The 15,076-nt window shown below is 41.7% G+C and overlaps 2 protein-coding genes across 7 annotated transcripts in view; both read right to left on the bottom strand.

Annotated features, from left to right (window-relative positions):
- The window catches only part of GGACT (gamma-glutamylamine cyclotransferase), a 30,816-nt gene extending 28,323 nt beyond the window's left edge, over positions 1-2,493 (bottom strand). Inside the window, exon 1 of one of the 3 annotated variants that reach the window (XM_052664499.1) lies at positions 2,370-2,493. Coding sequence is in view for 1 of the 3 variants with exons in the window: in XM_052664495.1 (XP_052520455.1) it covers positions 1,813-1,834 (22 nt within the window). In the remaining 2 variants the exon portion in view is untranslated. Of the gene's footprint in view, positions 1-1,516; positions 1,638-1,812; positions 2,273-2,369 lie in introns of those variants that run through there. The other 2 variants (XM_052664495.1, XM_052664498.1) reach the window with 2 other exon arrangements.
- Positions 2,494-3,371: 878 nt separating this feature from the next.
- TMTC4 (transmembrane O-mannosyltransferase targeting cadherins 4) overlaps positions 3,372-15,076 on the bottom strand; it is a 56,013-nt gene continuing 44,308 nt past the window's right edge. The window contains exons 15-18 of one of the 4 annotated variants that reach the window (XM_052705897.1): positions 14,681-14,795; positions 14,076-14,188; positions 7,771-7,840; positions 5,722-7,254 (exon numbers count right to left, since the gene is read on the bottom strand). In XM_052705897.1, the coding sequence (XP_052561857.1) occupies positions 7,103-7,254; positions 7,771-7,840; positions 14,076-14,188; positions 14,681-14,795 (450 nt within the window). In that variant the 3' untranslated portion in view covers positions 5,722-7,102. Of the gene's footprint in view, positions 4,369-5,721; positions 7,255-7,770; positions 7,841-13,065; positions 13,156-13,187; positions 13,660-14,075; positions 14,189-14,680; positions 14,796-15,076 lie in introns of those variants that run through there. The other 3 variants (XM_052705896.1, XM_052705898.1, XM_052705900.1) reach the window with 3 other exon arrangements.

Below are 15,076 nucleotides of genomic sequence, written 5' to 3'. Positions count from 1 at the left end.
TACTCACTTATTTCACTCCAGTACACCCTCAGGACTGCACCTGTGACTGTACCTACCCTCACAAATTTACAACATTTATCAGGATGTAACCTCTCACCTCCCCAAAGTTCCATAAGAACAAGCAAACACAACTATTTAGACAGCAGAGGCAGAAGAGAAAAAGATTATGGTTCTATCAGCAGGCAGATGCAAGCCCTTCTGAGAAATACAACCTTTTGAAATAAATAGTTGGGCAGCTACTGGGACTAAGGCAAACACACAGGCAGCTCAGAGGGACACTGGTTGGAAGGAACCAGCCTCCTGCTCAGAGCAAGACTCGTGCCCAGGCCTGGCGACACTGCTTCAAGTAAAGAGGCTGTGCTAAGTGAACAATAGGTAGGAGAGACAGCAAGGCGCTGGATGCCAAAACAGGCCTCTGCCCCGGGCTCTCAGGTGGCATTTAGCTAAGGAAACCATGAGCTGACACGATGATCCTTTCTAAAAAATACAATCAAGTATTCTAAACAGTATTTTTCTACCCTGACTCTGCTCGCACATAAAGAAATCACTGAAAGAAAAATTGAAAGGAACAGATGATAATGGGTATTGAATTTGTGACACACGCTCTTCTGTGATGGAGCAAAGCTTTGTTTCATACTCCAGCGGTCTTAAACCCATGAAAAGAACCAAACCTGTTTACAAAGATGCCATCTTTTTTGCAAAGATGAATATCAGTGATATTCAGTATCTAAGGGGGAGATGCAGGAAAGAAGTGGACAGACTCTTAAGCAGGGTCTGTGCTGACAGAACAAGGGGAAATGGCTTCCAACCCAGGGAGGGTAGATTTAGGTTAAATTTACAGTGAGGGTGTTGAGGCACTGGAACAGGTTGCCCAGAAATGTGGTGGATGCCCTGTCCCTGGAGACTTTCAAGGCAAGGCTGGATCACACCCTGGGCAACCTGATCTAGCTGTGGTGTCCCTGTTTATTGCAGGGGAGTGGGACCAGGTGTCACTCAGAGGTCCCTTCCAACTCTTAAGGTTTCCATGACTCTACGATGCAAAACATCACAGTAACTTGAAAAGCGAGGAGGAAACAGCCAGCAAAAATTCAAGCACAACGAGGTACTGCCCACAGTAACTACTTAGTATTTGTCAGCAATAGCATGCAGATTGTAAAACACAGGCAGCATACTGAAAATCAGCTACTTTAACATCTTGACAACTCAGGTTGAGTGAAGCTTGTTCTGTGTCACTTACTGATGGCAGATAGAATGCTGTAACACACTTAGCTAACAAGACATGCTCGTTTTCACATGACCTGGACCTCAGAGGCAAAGAGAGCAGATCAGTGTTAGCTGAGGATACAGAGACCATGGAGACACAACATAAATTTCTAAGGGATTTCTCATGGGAAGTGGGGAAGAAAGTCTGTAATAAGCCCATTCAGATGTGTTAAATGTAAAAACCTTTCTTAATGGCTTCATTTTAATTGCCAGGAAATTGCATTTGCAGGTGACTCACTGCTTAAACACTAACCTGGAGGGAATACGAACTGAAGTCCACTCTTTAGGCAGCTGGGTTCTGGAGATAAACTGCTGTCTCTAAGTCAGGCTCTACAAGGAGACACACTGGCATTCTCAGAGCATAGCAGAGCACAGCAGAAAAAAAGCAACGAACAAATGAAGCCCCAAAGCCTAAAAATGAGGAAGTTAACTGTAGTTAACTCAGACGCAGCTAAAGGAACCTCAAGTTGGGAGCGCAAGGCTTACATATCTCGAAAATGGAAAAGAATGCAAAAAACAAGAGTTAAATGAAACACCTGGGAGGCTTACCGAGACAGAAAATAAATCCCATCCCAAGCAAGGCTGGCAGCACCACTGATCTGAGGTGCTATCCTGTTAGGACGCTGCTGTCAGTCGCCACAGGGGCACGCACGCAATTTCCTTTTTGTTCTCCCTTTAAACGAGGTGTTTTTCCTGCTAACCCACTTTCCATAACCCCGTCATCAGGCCCAGCCGGGGTCACCTCAGCGCTCACTCAGCGCTCCGAGGACCCGATGCCGCACGCAGCGCTCCCGAGCCGGGACGCACTCAGGGGCCATCTTACAGGCTAAGGACCACGCGGCGCCGGCAGAGGGCGGCCTGGCGGACCCGCCGCCCGTCACCGGCTGCCGCGGTGGCCGTGACACCGCTCCGGACCCGGAACCAACACCCGGCGGCTCGGAAATCTCTCCGGAGCCACGCTCGCAGCGCCCCAGCTCAACAGGCGCCGCGGCGACCGCCTCGCCCAATCCCCGCCGCAGAAAGGACGGTGGAGGCTCGCTGGGTCACGTGACCGAGAGGCCGGTGCTAGCGCGCCCCCCACCGGCCATCGCTGATGATTGCCTCACCCGCAAGCTCTGCCCTCCGCCGCCACTCGGCGCCTCCGCTTCCGGCTGCGGCCGCGTCCTTCTGCCCGGCCCGCGGCGGCTCCCGGGGGAATAGGCGGCGGGGCGGGGCCGGCCGGGCTGGGCGGGGCGTCCAGGGAAGCCCATGAGGGACCGGGCAAAACGGGCAGCCTCTCCAAGGAGGTAGACGTTTGCGATCGGGAGAATCGGCTGAGGGAGGGAAATATCGCTGCAGAGCTTTGGGGACAGCGGAGCGGGTCCAGAGGAAGGCCACTAAGATGATCAGAGGGCTGGAGCACCTCTCCTGTGAGGAAAGGCTGAGGGAACTGGGATTGTTTAGCCTGGAGAAGGCTCTGGGTAGATCTCATTATGGCCTTCCAGTACTTAAAGGGAGCGTATGAACAGGAGGGGAATGGCTGTTCATGAGGGTGGATAGTGATAGGACAAGGGGGAACGGTCTTAAACTGAGACAGGGGAGGTTTAGGTTAGATATTAGGAGGAAGTTCTTCTCACAGAGGGTGGTGACGCACTGGAACAGGCTGCCCAAGGAGGCTGTGGATGCCCCATCCCTGGAGGAATTCAAGGCCAGGCTGGATGTGGCTCTGGGCAGCCTGGTCTGCTGGTTGGTGACCCTGCACACAGCAGGAGGTTGAAACTGGATGATCATTGTGCTCCTTTTCAACACAGGCCATTCTGTGACAAGCTGTGAAAACAGAAGCGCTACCTCGTGAAAGGGCTGAGTCAGGAATTGCGTGAGAATCTACATGTAATAACAGGTATAAAAACACAGCCAGGCCCAAATGAAATGAAAAATACAAGAAGAACCAGAAAATTTTTTTAACATATTTAATGTAAAAAAACCCCAAACATACATGGGCTACGCTATCACATTTGACATTCTAACAGTTGCAGCTTGAAATAGCAACTTCAATTTAAGGAAATCTCATTTTTGTAAATTTACAGTTGCTTTAAATTGCTTGTAAAACAGTGAACAACGACAAGAAGTCAATTTAACAGTAAGTTGTTGTCATTTATTGTGATCACAGACAAGCTAACCATAGATAGAACTGAACCCCAATGCACTGTTTGTGTGTAGAGAGATTTGTCATTCAGATGCTTTATCTATCTCATAAGTTTAACTGTCTGCAGAGACCAAAACTCTTCTAATTTGTATTATCCCATTCCCTCATCCAGTCGCTATAACTGACTCTCAAGGCAAATACCTGCCAGTTTGCCCCAAAGCCAGTCTTTTAATATTCTTTGTGCAAAGGATGGTGGAAGAGAAGACCAGATTAATCCACCCGAAAGAAGCAGAGGTTTTCTTAATATATATGAGCAGATAATCTTAGTAACCCTTTGAAGGTAGTGAGGAATATCTGTTTCAAATACACGATGCCTCACATCCTTTTCTTTAAGAGATGAACCATATTTCATATTACCTGTTTTATTCCTATTACAGAAAAACTAGGATGAACAGCTCAGATACAGATGTCTAAAACGTGGTGGAAACTGCAATTAACAGAGCCCAATGTTTGTAGCAAACCATTCAGAAGTATTGAAGATTTTTATTTCTGAGTGCTCATACACACACAACCCAAATCTCTAAAACCTAAGTATGAACTAAATAAGAGGAAACTTCATGTACACGACATTGTACTAAATACAAGAGAAACAAAATTATGGAATTCTCTTGGAAGTTTTTGGTGAAAATAGGCTGTAATGCGTAGTAGCCATTTGTGCATTGAATCATTGAGTATATCTTCAGAACTGTATTTGAACAAGCAAGCTTTGGAAAAACTAAGAATATCCATGTTTCTTGATTTAATGTCAGCTGATACGAAGGAAACATTAGTCTTCCATAATTGTCAATGGTGGAAAGGCAACATGGAGAAAAAAATCCAGCATGCTGGAAATACAGACTGTAACAACAGCTACATTCAAACCCACTTTTTTCTAAACCTTTCTCTCTTCCAGAGTATGTGTTCTGCACCATTCCAGGAGCCTGTTATGAGGTATGAGAAAATAAGAAGAAAGCTAACATTATAACTGTTTCTCTCTCAAAATAATTCTGAAAATAAAACAACAACAAAAAAAAGTTTGCTTCTTTCGAACCCAAAGTATGCTTCAACATTATGCTCACTCATAAGAGTATCGTTACTACTCTCATACAAGTAATCACAATGAACTTATACAGCACTAAAAAAATGATATAAAACAAATAGTCCCACACATAATAATACAATAGGTTCCCAGAAAACTAATCAAGAATAAATCACACTGTCTGTATTGAAGAGTAAACACCATTTTCAAGTGCCAACAAAGTGTTCAATTTGTTAGCATGCCTCTTCCATATAGGACTCGAGTAGAACAAAGTGATTTCTACACAGGAATTTCTGCAACACCTTTGGTTTGTAATGAGCCACAGAGAATTCAGACCCCATATATAATATTGATCTACCGGATTTCTGTAAAGCTAACCCAGTAGGCAACAGGGACAACTATACATATGAACTTCATGATGAGAATAATAATTTAAACTCAATGTCATATTCCAAATATACAGAAAAGACTTGATTATATTAAACATCTATTTTCTGCTAGTTTTGGGATCTAGCCAGATCCCAACCCTTTAATACCTTATGACTGAAGTCTCTATATCCAATGCATGCTAAGCTGCACGGAAAGCCTTAGAAGTCTGTACTGAAAGGTTTATCTATTTCAGCACATTTCAGATATGAAAGCTCAACTGTAAAGACTGAACTATACTGGTCGTCAGAAGATGGGAAGCCATACTGGTGCAAAACCAGAAGAAATGAAAACAATGCAAAGTTGGTACCCTACATGAATAAATTAGTCTTGCTGAGAAACAGAGTATGGTAGCAGGAGAGGAGCACTGCATTAATACAAATGCATGCCTCTGGTACTTCAACTAAAATCAGCGTGGCAAATATAAGATTTGTGCATGTGCAATGCAGGCATATTAATTCATTCAGAGCCAAATTTGTGCAGTATCACTGCCACAGCCTTGCTGGCTAGATTTGTAGTTACTCAGGAAAGAATATTACACTGAAGCAGCTGCAGTACCTATGGTGCCCAGACTAACTTTGTTGGAGGATGCTTAGTGAGCTCTACAGACACACTGGTTCTTGAATCAACTGTCATTTTCAAAAGTTAGCCTACTGCAGGTTCAAGACACAGTCTAGATGTAGAATGTTTACATGGTAGTCAGACGACAAGTTCATGCGACAGCCTGTCCTGTGGCAGGCATTTCCCCAACATTTTAAATGGTTCCACACACTTGCAGATGAAGATTTTCCACTTGTGTGTGGAAAACATTCCACAGTCTCCTATTGAATAACCATTGCACTAATTAGGAAAGCTGCAAATACTACATTAATCAATGTCTTCCTACAGGGATAAAAAGAAAGAATAACAAAATACAGAAAAGAGGCTAAGTTCCTCAGTTTTCACATCCAATAGAGGTCATCCAATCTGAAAAAACAAGCAAACAAATAAGAAAATAGACATGAGATCATTCCCTGAAGCAGGAATATAAATACTAGCAAAAGAAAATACAACTCTGGACAGCCAGAGTTTAAACACATCACAGCAAGTTGAAAAATGACACTGTATCAATTGGTGCCCCTCTCTGAATCACCCCGCATCAACGTGATCAGTTTACACATTAACAGCTACGCTTACTTAACTGATTTCAGCAAACTCAGCAGCCACAGTTAGACAAAGGTTTATCACAGTTCCTTCCACTTAATACCTTATCAGTCAAGGTCAGATTGTCTGCCCACAGAAATTCTCTTTCTTACCAACAATGTAGGAGCTAGAAGGTGTTATGTCCTCAATCAAAAAGCACTGCAATGCCTTAGACAACAAGAATCAGCTCCCGTGGATGCGATACTGTATTTAGACCACTGACTTGCTGCAAGAGCTAAAGGAATTCTGACTTGTGGCCCAACCTGTCTACACTAGATGAGGTTACCTGAAGAACAGAAATTCTAGCTTGCTCCTCTGACATCTGACACTTCTTTCTTTTCCATCTGCTGCTTGCTAAAATCTTGTCTTAAATCCAGGAGTATTTCCTCCACTTGAGCGTATCTCAGCAGCTTGGTGGCTCACAAACCTTTTATGGTGTACATTTTCACCTGTACAAATCCTGCAGTTCAAAGGGTGGAGCCAGAAACCAGAAACAAAGCATAACTCAAATTACAAGATTAGACTGCCAGATAGAATCCATTCTTCTACCGGCTCTGTAGGACTAGCAGTAGAAAGCAGTAATAAAACTGAAGTGGACAGATATTCTTCATACTTGAAATGATCAGTATTTAAGCAGGAAATTGCACTTTTTCCAGAAACGCTTTCAGAAATAAATCTGCCTTCTGATATTCATCCTGCTACTAAAAAAGTCAGATGAAGATATCAAATTGCAAGTGAAAGCAAATATTGCTATTTTTTTCACAGCTGTGAAATTCCATCTGCATTGCCTTCGTATACCTACAAAAGTGTTCTAAGGAACTTCAAAATGCAGTTCAAGAGTAAAAATAAAAAGATCTCCAAACTCCAGCTGAAATGTTAGAAACTGCAGGAGGGCATAACTGGACATCCAAGTGTGCATTGCTGGTGTTGTTCTTTTCGAGAAACGATGACTGAATCCTTTACATGGTCAGAAGTAACCACGTAACACTAATAGTAAAGGGCATGCATGGACAACCTGAAAAGAAATATCAGGCACCGCCTTTCCTTTGCAATTGCTCCAATTTTCTTCTTAAGAGATTGTAGTTTTCCTTGGTCCCAGGTGCCATAGGATCAAGCTTCAGAGAGACTTCATAGTGCTTCTTTGCTAAGTCAAGATTTCCCCAGCGATGATAAAGCACAGCTGGAACATCAATAAGGGATTTCATTAGCAATATTGCTGAATAATGTGCAGTCTTGCCAGTGACTTGGAAAACAACATTAAAGCATTTGTTTCCAGTGAGGGTCTCTCACTGGCTGGTGGCACAGTAGCTGCTTGTTCTGTTGCCAAATGCAGGAGCAAAGCCTGGGAGCAGAACTAGAATGGGACTGATGGAATGAATTATGCTATAGCCACAAATGGCAGCTCTTATCTGGTGAGCTCCATTGTGGGTTATAAGCATAGCATAAACGAACCAATTTGCAGCCACTGAAGTGCAGCTACCTCTGGGCTGGATTGTGAAGCCCTCTTGATCTGTCTTATCATGTGACAGCTTCTCTGGGTTAGTGCCCTGTTCTTCACTGGCTGGCAGTTTTACCAGGAAGTCAAATAGCATCTGCTCAGCAGGAAGAAGGCTCGAAAGATTGCTTTTTCTTTTAAACCACCATGAATATGAAACAAACAAACAATACAGCTGAGGAGAGTTAGAAAATCTCTTACCTAAATTACCATGATAACTGGCAGCATTTGGATTGGCTTTAATTGCCTTGAGGAACAAAGCTTCAGATTCCTGAATAATTTAGAAGAACAAGTCAACAGAGCAGTCGACACTTGCAGTATGTAAAATAAAGCAAAATATACTCAAAATTGTAATTGAAGGAGATCTCAAACACCAACTATATCTATGTGATTCCACAATATGTATAATCTAAGCTTGCATAATCCTGTAGTTAAAATGGCTGTAGCCTTGGGAAAGAAAAGTAACAATGGCACAAATATGTGCCAAGATTTTGCAGCTTCACATTATTTTAACTGGGAGCTATTTAGCATTAGTGAAGTCTGTAAAAGTGGTTTAATTACATCACTTGCTAAAGTTTCAGTTAAGGCAAGCATAATATAGTACAGTATCTGAGAAAACTGCTTTTAGACATCTTCCCCTTTAATACAATTTTTTTACCATTTAAAATGCAAGCATTTCCCCTATATTCAGCACTAGCGAGGCCGCACCTCGAGTACTGTGTCCAGTTTTGGGCCCCTCACTGCAACAAAGACATTGAGGCCCTGGAACGTGTTCAAAGAAGGACAACAAAGCTGGTGAGGGGTCTGGAACACAGGCCATATGAGGAGAGGCTGAAGGAGCTGGGAATGTTCAGCCTGGAGAAGAGGAGGCTCAGGGGAGACCTCATTGCTCTCTATAACTTCCTGAAGGGAGGCTGTAGTGAGCTGGGGGTCGGCCTCTTCTCTCGTGTCATCAGTGATAGGACCAGGGGGAATGGCTTCAAGCTACGGCAGGGGAGATTCAGGCTGGACATGAGGAAGTATTACTTCTCAGAAAGGGTGGTCAGGCACTGGAATGGATGCCCAGGGAGGTGGAGGAGTCACCGAGCCTGGGGGTGTTCAAGGAAAGGCTGGATGTTGTGTTGAGGGACATGGTTTAGTGGGAGCTGTTGGGAATAGGTGAACGGTTGGACTGGGTGATCTTTTAGGTCTTTTCCAACCTTGGTGATTCTATGATTCTATGATTCCATTCCAGTAAAACTCTTTCAAACAGATGTTTCAAGATGGTTCTTAATGAAGAATAACTGAGTGTCTGTCATTTAAAAATCAAACCAAGTGAAGCATTCTTCACATTTCTTGCAAGCTATTTTTTCCATATACCAAGATGCAGTATGTGAGCTCTTAGAACTGTTGATGTCTGAGTACTTCTTAGAAAAGCTGAACTCTCACCAAATATTCAGAGGTGCAACTTTTGCTACATTAATTTCACAATTCCACATTTTTGCTTTACCATACTAACTGCTGATATAGACACAGAACATATTTCCTAAAGAAGTTTACAAAGACACCCCTCAATCTGTATTTACTCACATGCAAGTTTAGATATTTTCAGAAGACGCAATTTCACATAGATTCTGTGCTATGCTCTTTTAGGGAAAATTGCTCATTTATTTTCAGTGCAAAACATCTAGAGACAAAATTTCCTCCATGTAGTAGTCTTCTGCCTTAAGGCACAAACTTGCCTAAGGTATGTGCAAGTTTTGGCATTGCTTTTCCCAGGCATAAGCAGCTGCTCTAGCATCCTCATATACTGACTATTAAAGTGCCAAGATACATTGGCCTCTGAGACTCACAACATTTTAATACTTTGTTAATGATTTGGGTGATAATGATAATGCATTATCAGAAACTTTTCAGAAGCAGCACCTAATTGAAGGAAGTGGTCAGTACACTGGGAGGGAAGGCTATCACTCAGATCTGGACTGAATGGAGAAATAGAATGGCAGGAATCATACGATCTCTGCAGTTGGTTTGGTCCCTGTGGCCCAGCCGCTGTTCCACCAGCACCACTCAGAGCAGGGTCCCCAAGTCCCCGGGCAGATGGCTTTTGGAGATCTCCAAGGAGGAGACTGCACTGCCTCTGTGGGCAACCTGTGCCAGTTCTCTTGTCACCCATACAGCATGCAAGCACTGTCTAGTGCTCAGAGGGAACCTCCTGTCCTCCAGCTTATGATCCTTGCATGTTCTTCTGGCACCAGGCACCACTAAAAAGAGCGTGGCTCCATCCTCTGTGCACCCTCCCTTTGAGTATTTATAGATACTGATGAGATCTCCTCTGAGTCCCCTCTCCTCTGGGTTGAGCAGTTCCATCTCCTAGTCTTTCCTTAAGTTAGAGATGCTCCAGTCCCTTAATCATCTTCATGGACTTTTGTCAAACTCTCTCCACCATGTTCACGTCCCCCTTGTATTGGTTAGTCCAGAACTCGGCACAGTACTCAGGTGTGGCCTCCCAGTATTGAACAGTGGGAAAGGATCACCTCCCTTGACTTGCTAGCAATACTTTGCCAAATGCAAGTCAGGACATTCTCAGCCTTCTTTGCCACAAGGACACACTGCTTGCTCCATGCTCAACTTGGTGTCCACCAGGATCCCCCTGTCCTTTTCTGCAGAACTTCTTTTTAGCTGGGTGGCCCACAGCATGTACTGGTGCTTGAATTTGTTCCTCCTAGGTGCAGGACTCAGTATCTCCTCTGGCTCCCTCCACCGTTCAGAAGAGAAGATGAATGGGAGACCTTATTGCTATCCACAACTACCTGGGCAGAGAACGCACAAGAAATGGAGCCAGACTATTCTCACAAAAGGACAAGAGACAAAGAAAATTTATGTGAAATTTCATTTAGATAAAAGGAAACACCTTTTCTGTTTGTATGTTTGTTTTTTAACCATGAAGGTGGTCAAGCACTGGAAGGTGTTGCCTGGAGAGGTTTTAAAGATATTCAAGACTCAACTGGCCACTGTCCCTGGTTTGGTCAGGGATTGGACTGGATGACTCTAGATGTCCCTTCCATTCGAAATTGTTAATCACAGAATCATAGAATGGCCTGGGTGAAAAGGACAAAAAGGATTATCTAGTTTCAACCCAACCTGCTATGGTGCAGGGCTGCCAACCATTAGAACAGGCTGCCCAGAGCCACATCCATCCAGCCTGACCTGACTTCTAATGCCTCCAGGGATGGGGCACCCACAACATCCCTGGGCAACCTGTTCTAGTGCATCACCACCCTCTGTGTGAAAAAATTGTCCTATGATTCTGAGTCACCTGAGAAATATCCCAGTAGTCAAACCTCTGGCAGATCCTGTGGTGTTGCAAGATAATCTTTTTACATACAGCCACACAAACCTATACGTCAACAACAGAATGGCCCTTCAAAGTGTGTAGTAGTCAGAAATCCTACAGCTTGTAATTTTTTCCACTGCAAATTCCAGTATTTCAGTTAAGTGAATAAGTAAATCTCTGCTTTCTTCATCAAGCAGAGTAACAACGGTCTGAAAGATGTGCTGTCCAGTTAATTCACTTTTATGGCTAAATGTTGTCATCTACACAAAGGAGTAGATAAGGCTTACTGTTTTCACTGCTGAAATAAGATAGGGCAATATGTGCAATGTGTTCCAAGAAAATACATTGAAATACACGATCAGAGCTGACTCTCATTACCATACATCTTCAACCACACACTGAAAACATTTTCATTGCCACTGCTTTCCTCAGCAGTTAGTAGAAGCATACTGTCTCATTAAAGACTATTGAAGGTGAATCACTTTCATATTATTGCAGATGTATAGAGTAAATATACATTCCAGTACATCCGGTGATACTTCAAATTACTCTGTCTTGCCAAATCTTTAAATTAAGTGTTGTCAGGAAACTTGCACGCTGCATATAGTGAAGGCTTTGGGAAACCACACTGCATTCCATCTGCTGCCAAGCCCACAGTACAGAGCTGTAGTCTGGCTTCATTTCAAATATAAGAAAAAAAAAATGCTGAATGTTTCTAATTTGTTGTACTTTTTACAGAAAAAAATGTGGATGTATACATAACAAAAACACAGCATATATATTTTCAAAGAACTAAAAGATAGCTTAATTCTTTGTCCATTGCAACAAGAACAAGTATTTAAGTGAGAAGTCTATACTGGTATAACAGATGTTAATTAAAAACAAACAAACAAACAAAAACCAACGACAAAACACAACAACTCCACAACAGGTAATCTTTTATGCGCTTTTGTTTCTGGAATAATAAATCATTCATGAATAGATACAACCAAATCTTAAAGGGTTGGAGGACTTTTTGGGGGTTGCTTGGGAAATTCATCTCCTGCTGCAAATCAAAATGCACTTAAAACCAAAGGAAAACATCCAAATTATTTGAAGGGAATCTCTGATAACATAATAAAATCTTTTTGACTCAGTGCCTTTTAAAATAACTACCCAAAACCAACCAACCAACCATAAAAAACGTCAAAAGAACAAAACCCACCCCAAAACAAATCTTATTTTATGGCAACAGAGCCAGTGTAGCATCAACTTTTACACAGAAACATAAAAAGCAAATAAATGAAATGCCTGAGGTTATACAACAGAACAGATGCAGCCAGGCAGCCCTCTGCCAGTTACCTCCATCACCTTGACAGCCTCTATCCCACGTCTTCCTCACTCCTCCCAACTCAATAAATATCCTTAAAGAACCCTCCTTTTCTCTCTGTTTTTACACATTGAGGGGGTGGGCAAGAAATCAATTTCCCATACTTTTTTTAATCAACATTTTTTCTCCCACTTAAAAAACAAACAAACATGCTCTATCTCCTTTTTCCAGGCCATGCAAAATACAGCTGCTGCTGTCATTATCTCCTTTTCTAACTAAGTCCACTTTCCAATTCCCTTAATTTGCTCTTCCTGTTATAACCAATCAACCTCAAGTTAGGCTTTATCATTTGCTCTACACAAACCTACTGCTCCCTAATGAAATATTAAAACTCTCACTGGCTCTCTGATTTCTTTCCTAGGCTCTTTTGCTTTATTCAGGATTCTGGCTTGAGAGCTTTATTTTCCTCTACAACTATTCCCACGTTGCCCAATGCATTCCCCTGCAGCATAATGACCTCTCAGAACTGGACAGCATTACCTCCTTGTTAATTTTCTAAGGCAAACTTGTTTCTTCTATACCCAAAGAATGTTTCCTAGCAAGTTTTCCACATATTTTTTCTGCTTACTTCATTATAAACATTTTTTATTCTGTCAGGCTGCATATTACCCTCGTTAAATAACTGTACAATCCTCTGTTCTTTCACACTCATGATTCATCTAAGTAATACTAGCAATTAACTCCTCCATAATGTTACTCCTTATACATTCTGGGTGTTAATTTGTATTCTTCAAGAACATAGTTAAAGTAACCTGAAAACATATTTTATGACAGCTTCAAGGTAGAAAGAGAGGAATAATAGAACATACAAAACAGCATCATCAACACAAACAAAAGTGTTGGGCTGTCACAGGCCTTGGCTTCACATGTGGACAAGTCATCACTCTACAGCTAAATACGACTGTGGAATTCAGACACAGACAGGTGAAAAAAAAAAAAATTCTAAGAAGTTTAACATCATAAAATCTTTCTTCTCTTACGCCGAGGCTGTTCCTTCTGCACTATTAACATTACAATGTATCAAAAAGCCATCAAAACCCCCAAAACTCATGGTTCAGCAAATGACATCTTTTTTTTCCTCAGGACTACCAAAATCTTGTTATTGCTTACATACATTAGTGCCTACAGAGTCCATTAAAGCAAATGAATATATTAGCTATATGTGATGTAGTCTTCAGATGCTCATACACTTTAGGAAAATAGTTCTGTCCCCAGCTGCATTACATTCACTTCTCGTAAATATGAGTAGTTAATTTTGAAGTACCACTGCTTAGCAGGCCAATTGTACCCAAGAGAAAGTGTATGAATTTCTCATAATATTCTGGGATTATCCAGGTATCCTATCTTCAATCCAGGATTAGAGAATCTGTAGTATCTTCATTTTAGAAGATTTTCATTTTAGTTTCTGAGGTAAAGAGGTTAGAATTCATATCAAGTAATGGTAAATATTGCTTTCCTTTACATACAAAGAGCACAAGGGCAAGTATATTACATCTAATTTTAGACCCTGTACCAAAGCCTTTAGGCAGAAGGTTTTTCTCCATAGACAGAAAAGGAATATAAATGCCCTCTAGTGTGCTTAAGAGCCCATTTCTCATCACTGACCAGTTATGTAGTTTAGGGCAACAACGTTCCAAACACCAGCATCAAAAATAAGGTATGATGAATTTAGGCCAGAATCACATCATAATTCTGTGACAGAAATGGGTGTTGAATACTGATTATTTAAGCCCACAGTCCACAATGACCTCCTTAGTTTCTACAGAAACAGAAAAGAAAAACCACAACAAAAAAGAAACAGAGAAAGATCTAGTTACCTACCTTATATTTTTGTGATTTCCCCAGTACATTTGCCAGAGAAAACATAAGGGAATGATCATTAGGTATTAACTCCAGGGCCTCTCTTCCAACTGCCTCTGCTTGAGCTAGATTCCCTGGGAGCCCACACAGTGGAAAAAGAGAAAGCATCTTTTAGCACAGCCTTACTAACTACTTTTCATGCTGTAAGCACACGTATTTTGTGAATAGCCGATTACATGCATTTTTAAAGAAAACCAGGTATCTCAGACACAACAAAAAGAAATGCAAAGTCCTATAGAAGGAAATAACAGAAAACCTCCATTTTGTTTTGAACAAATGACACTTTAAAAAGGACAAAAACACAGGTTCCAAACTTCTGAAGTTTGGTCTATAATACACACATGCCTGCACACTGATGGCATTTCAAACAAGGATCAGAAATTCAGTTTATGGGCTGGATTTTAAATTATGCTCTATAACCAGTGAGTTAGATGGTATTCTAATATTTATGAAGAGTAGCTTGATAGCTGCAGAAGAAGTAGAACTCCTTTTGGATAAATACAGATCAAGCTCTGAGTTTAGCAAGACACTGAATTATTCATTAAAATATTCAAATGGGCATATACCTGTGTTATCAAGCAATATAATCATATTGTTCCAAGCCAAACTATGCTCTGGTTTCAGAACTGTAGCATTCCTCCAAGCATTCAATGCATCTATATGGCGATTCAAATCCGCATACTAAAAAGAAAGAAAACTCCAGTAATTTCACCCTGATTTACTTTCCTATTATGGACTAAAGGTACTAAACAGTTATTAGCCCTTCTCATATCATTCTAGTAGAGCTTGCTCTTATAAACAAAAATAAGAAACATAAAAAGAGCACTAGAGTAGTATAGAAGACAGACTGGTATATATTAACATCACAGTTCCATGCTGCTCTTTCTCTGATAGCCAAGCTTGCCCTCAATTATATTTCTACCACTAGGAAGGGGATGAAAACCAGCATGTAGTTTAGAACT

Source organism: Tympanuchus pallidicinctus, unplaced genomic scaffold, assembly GCF_026119805.1.
Source record: "Tympanuchus pallidicinctus isolate F22 unplaced genomic scaffold, pur_lepc_1.0 scaffold6, whole genome shotgun sequence".
Classification (NCBI taxonomy): Eukaryota; Metazoa; Chordata; class Aves; order Galliformes; family Phasianidae; genus Tympanuchus; species Tympanuchus pallidicinctus.
This window is presented reverse-complemented; position numbering and strand designations above follow the sequence as displayed.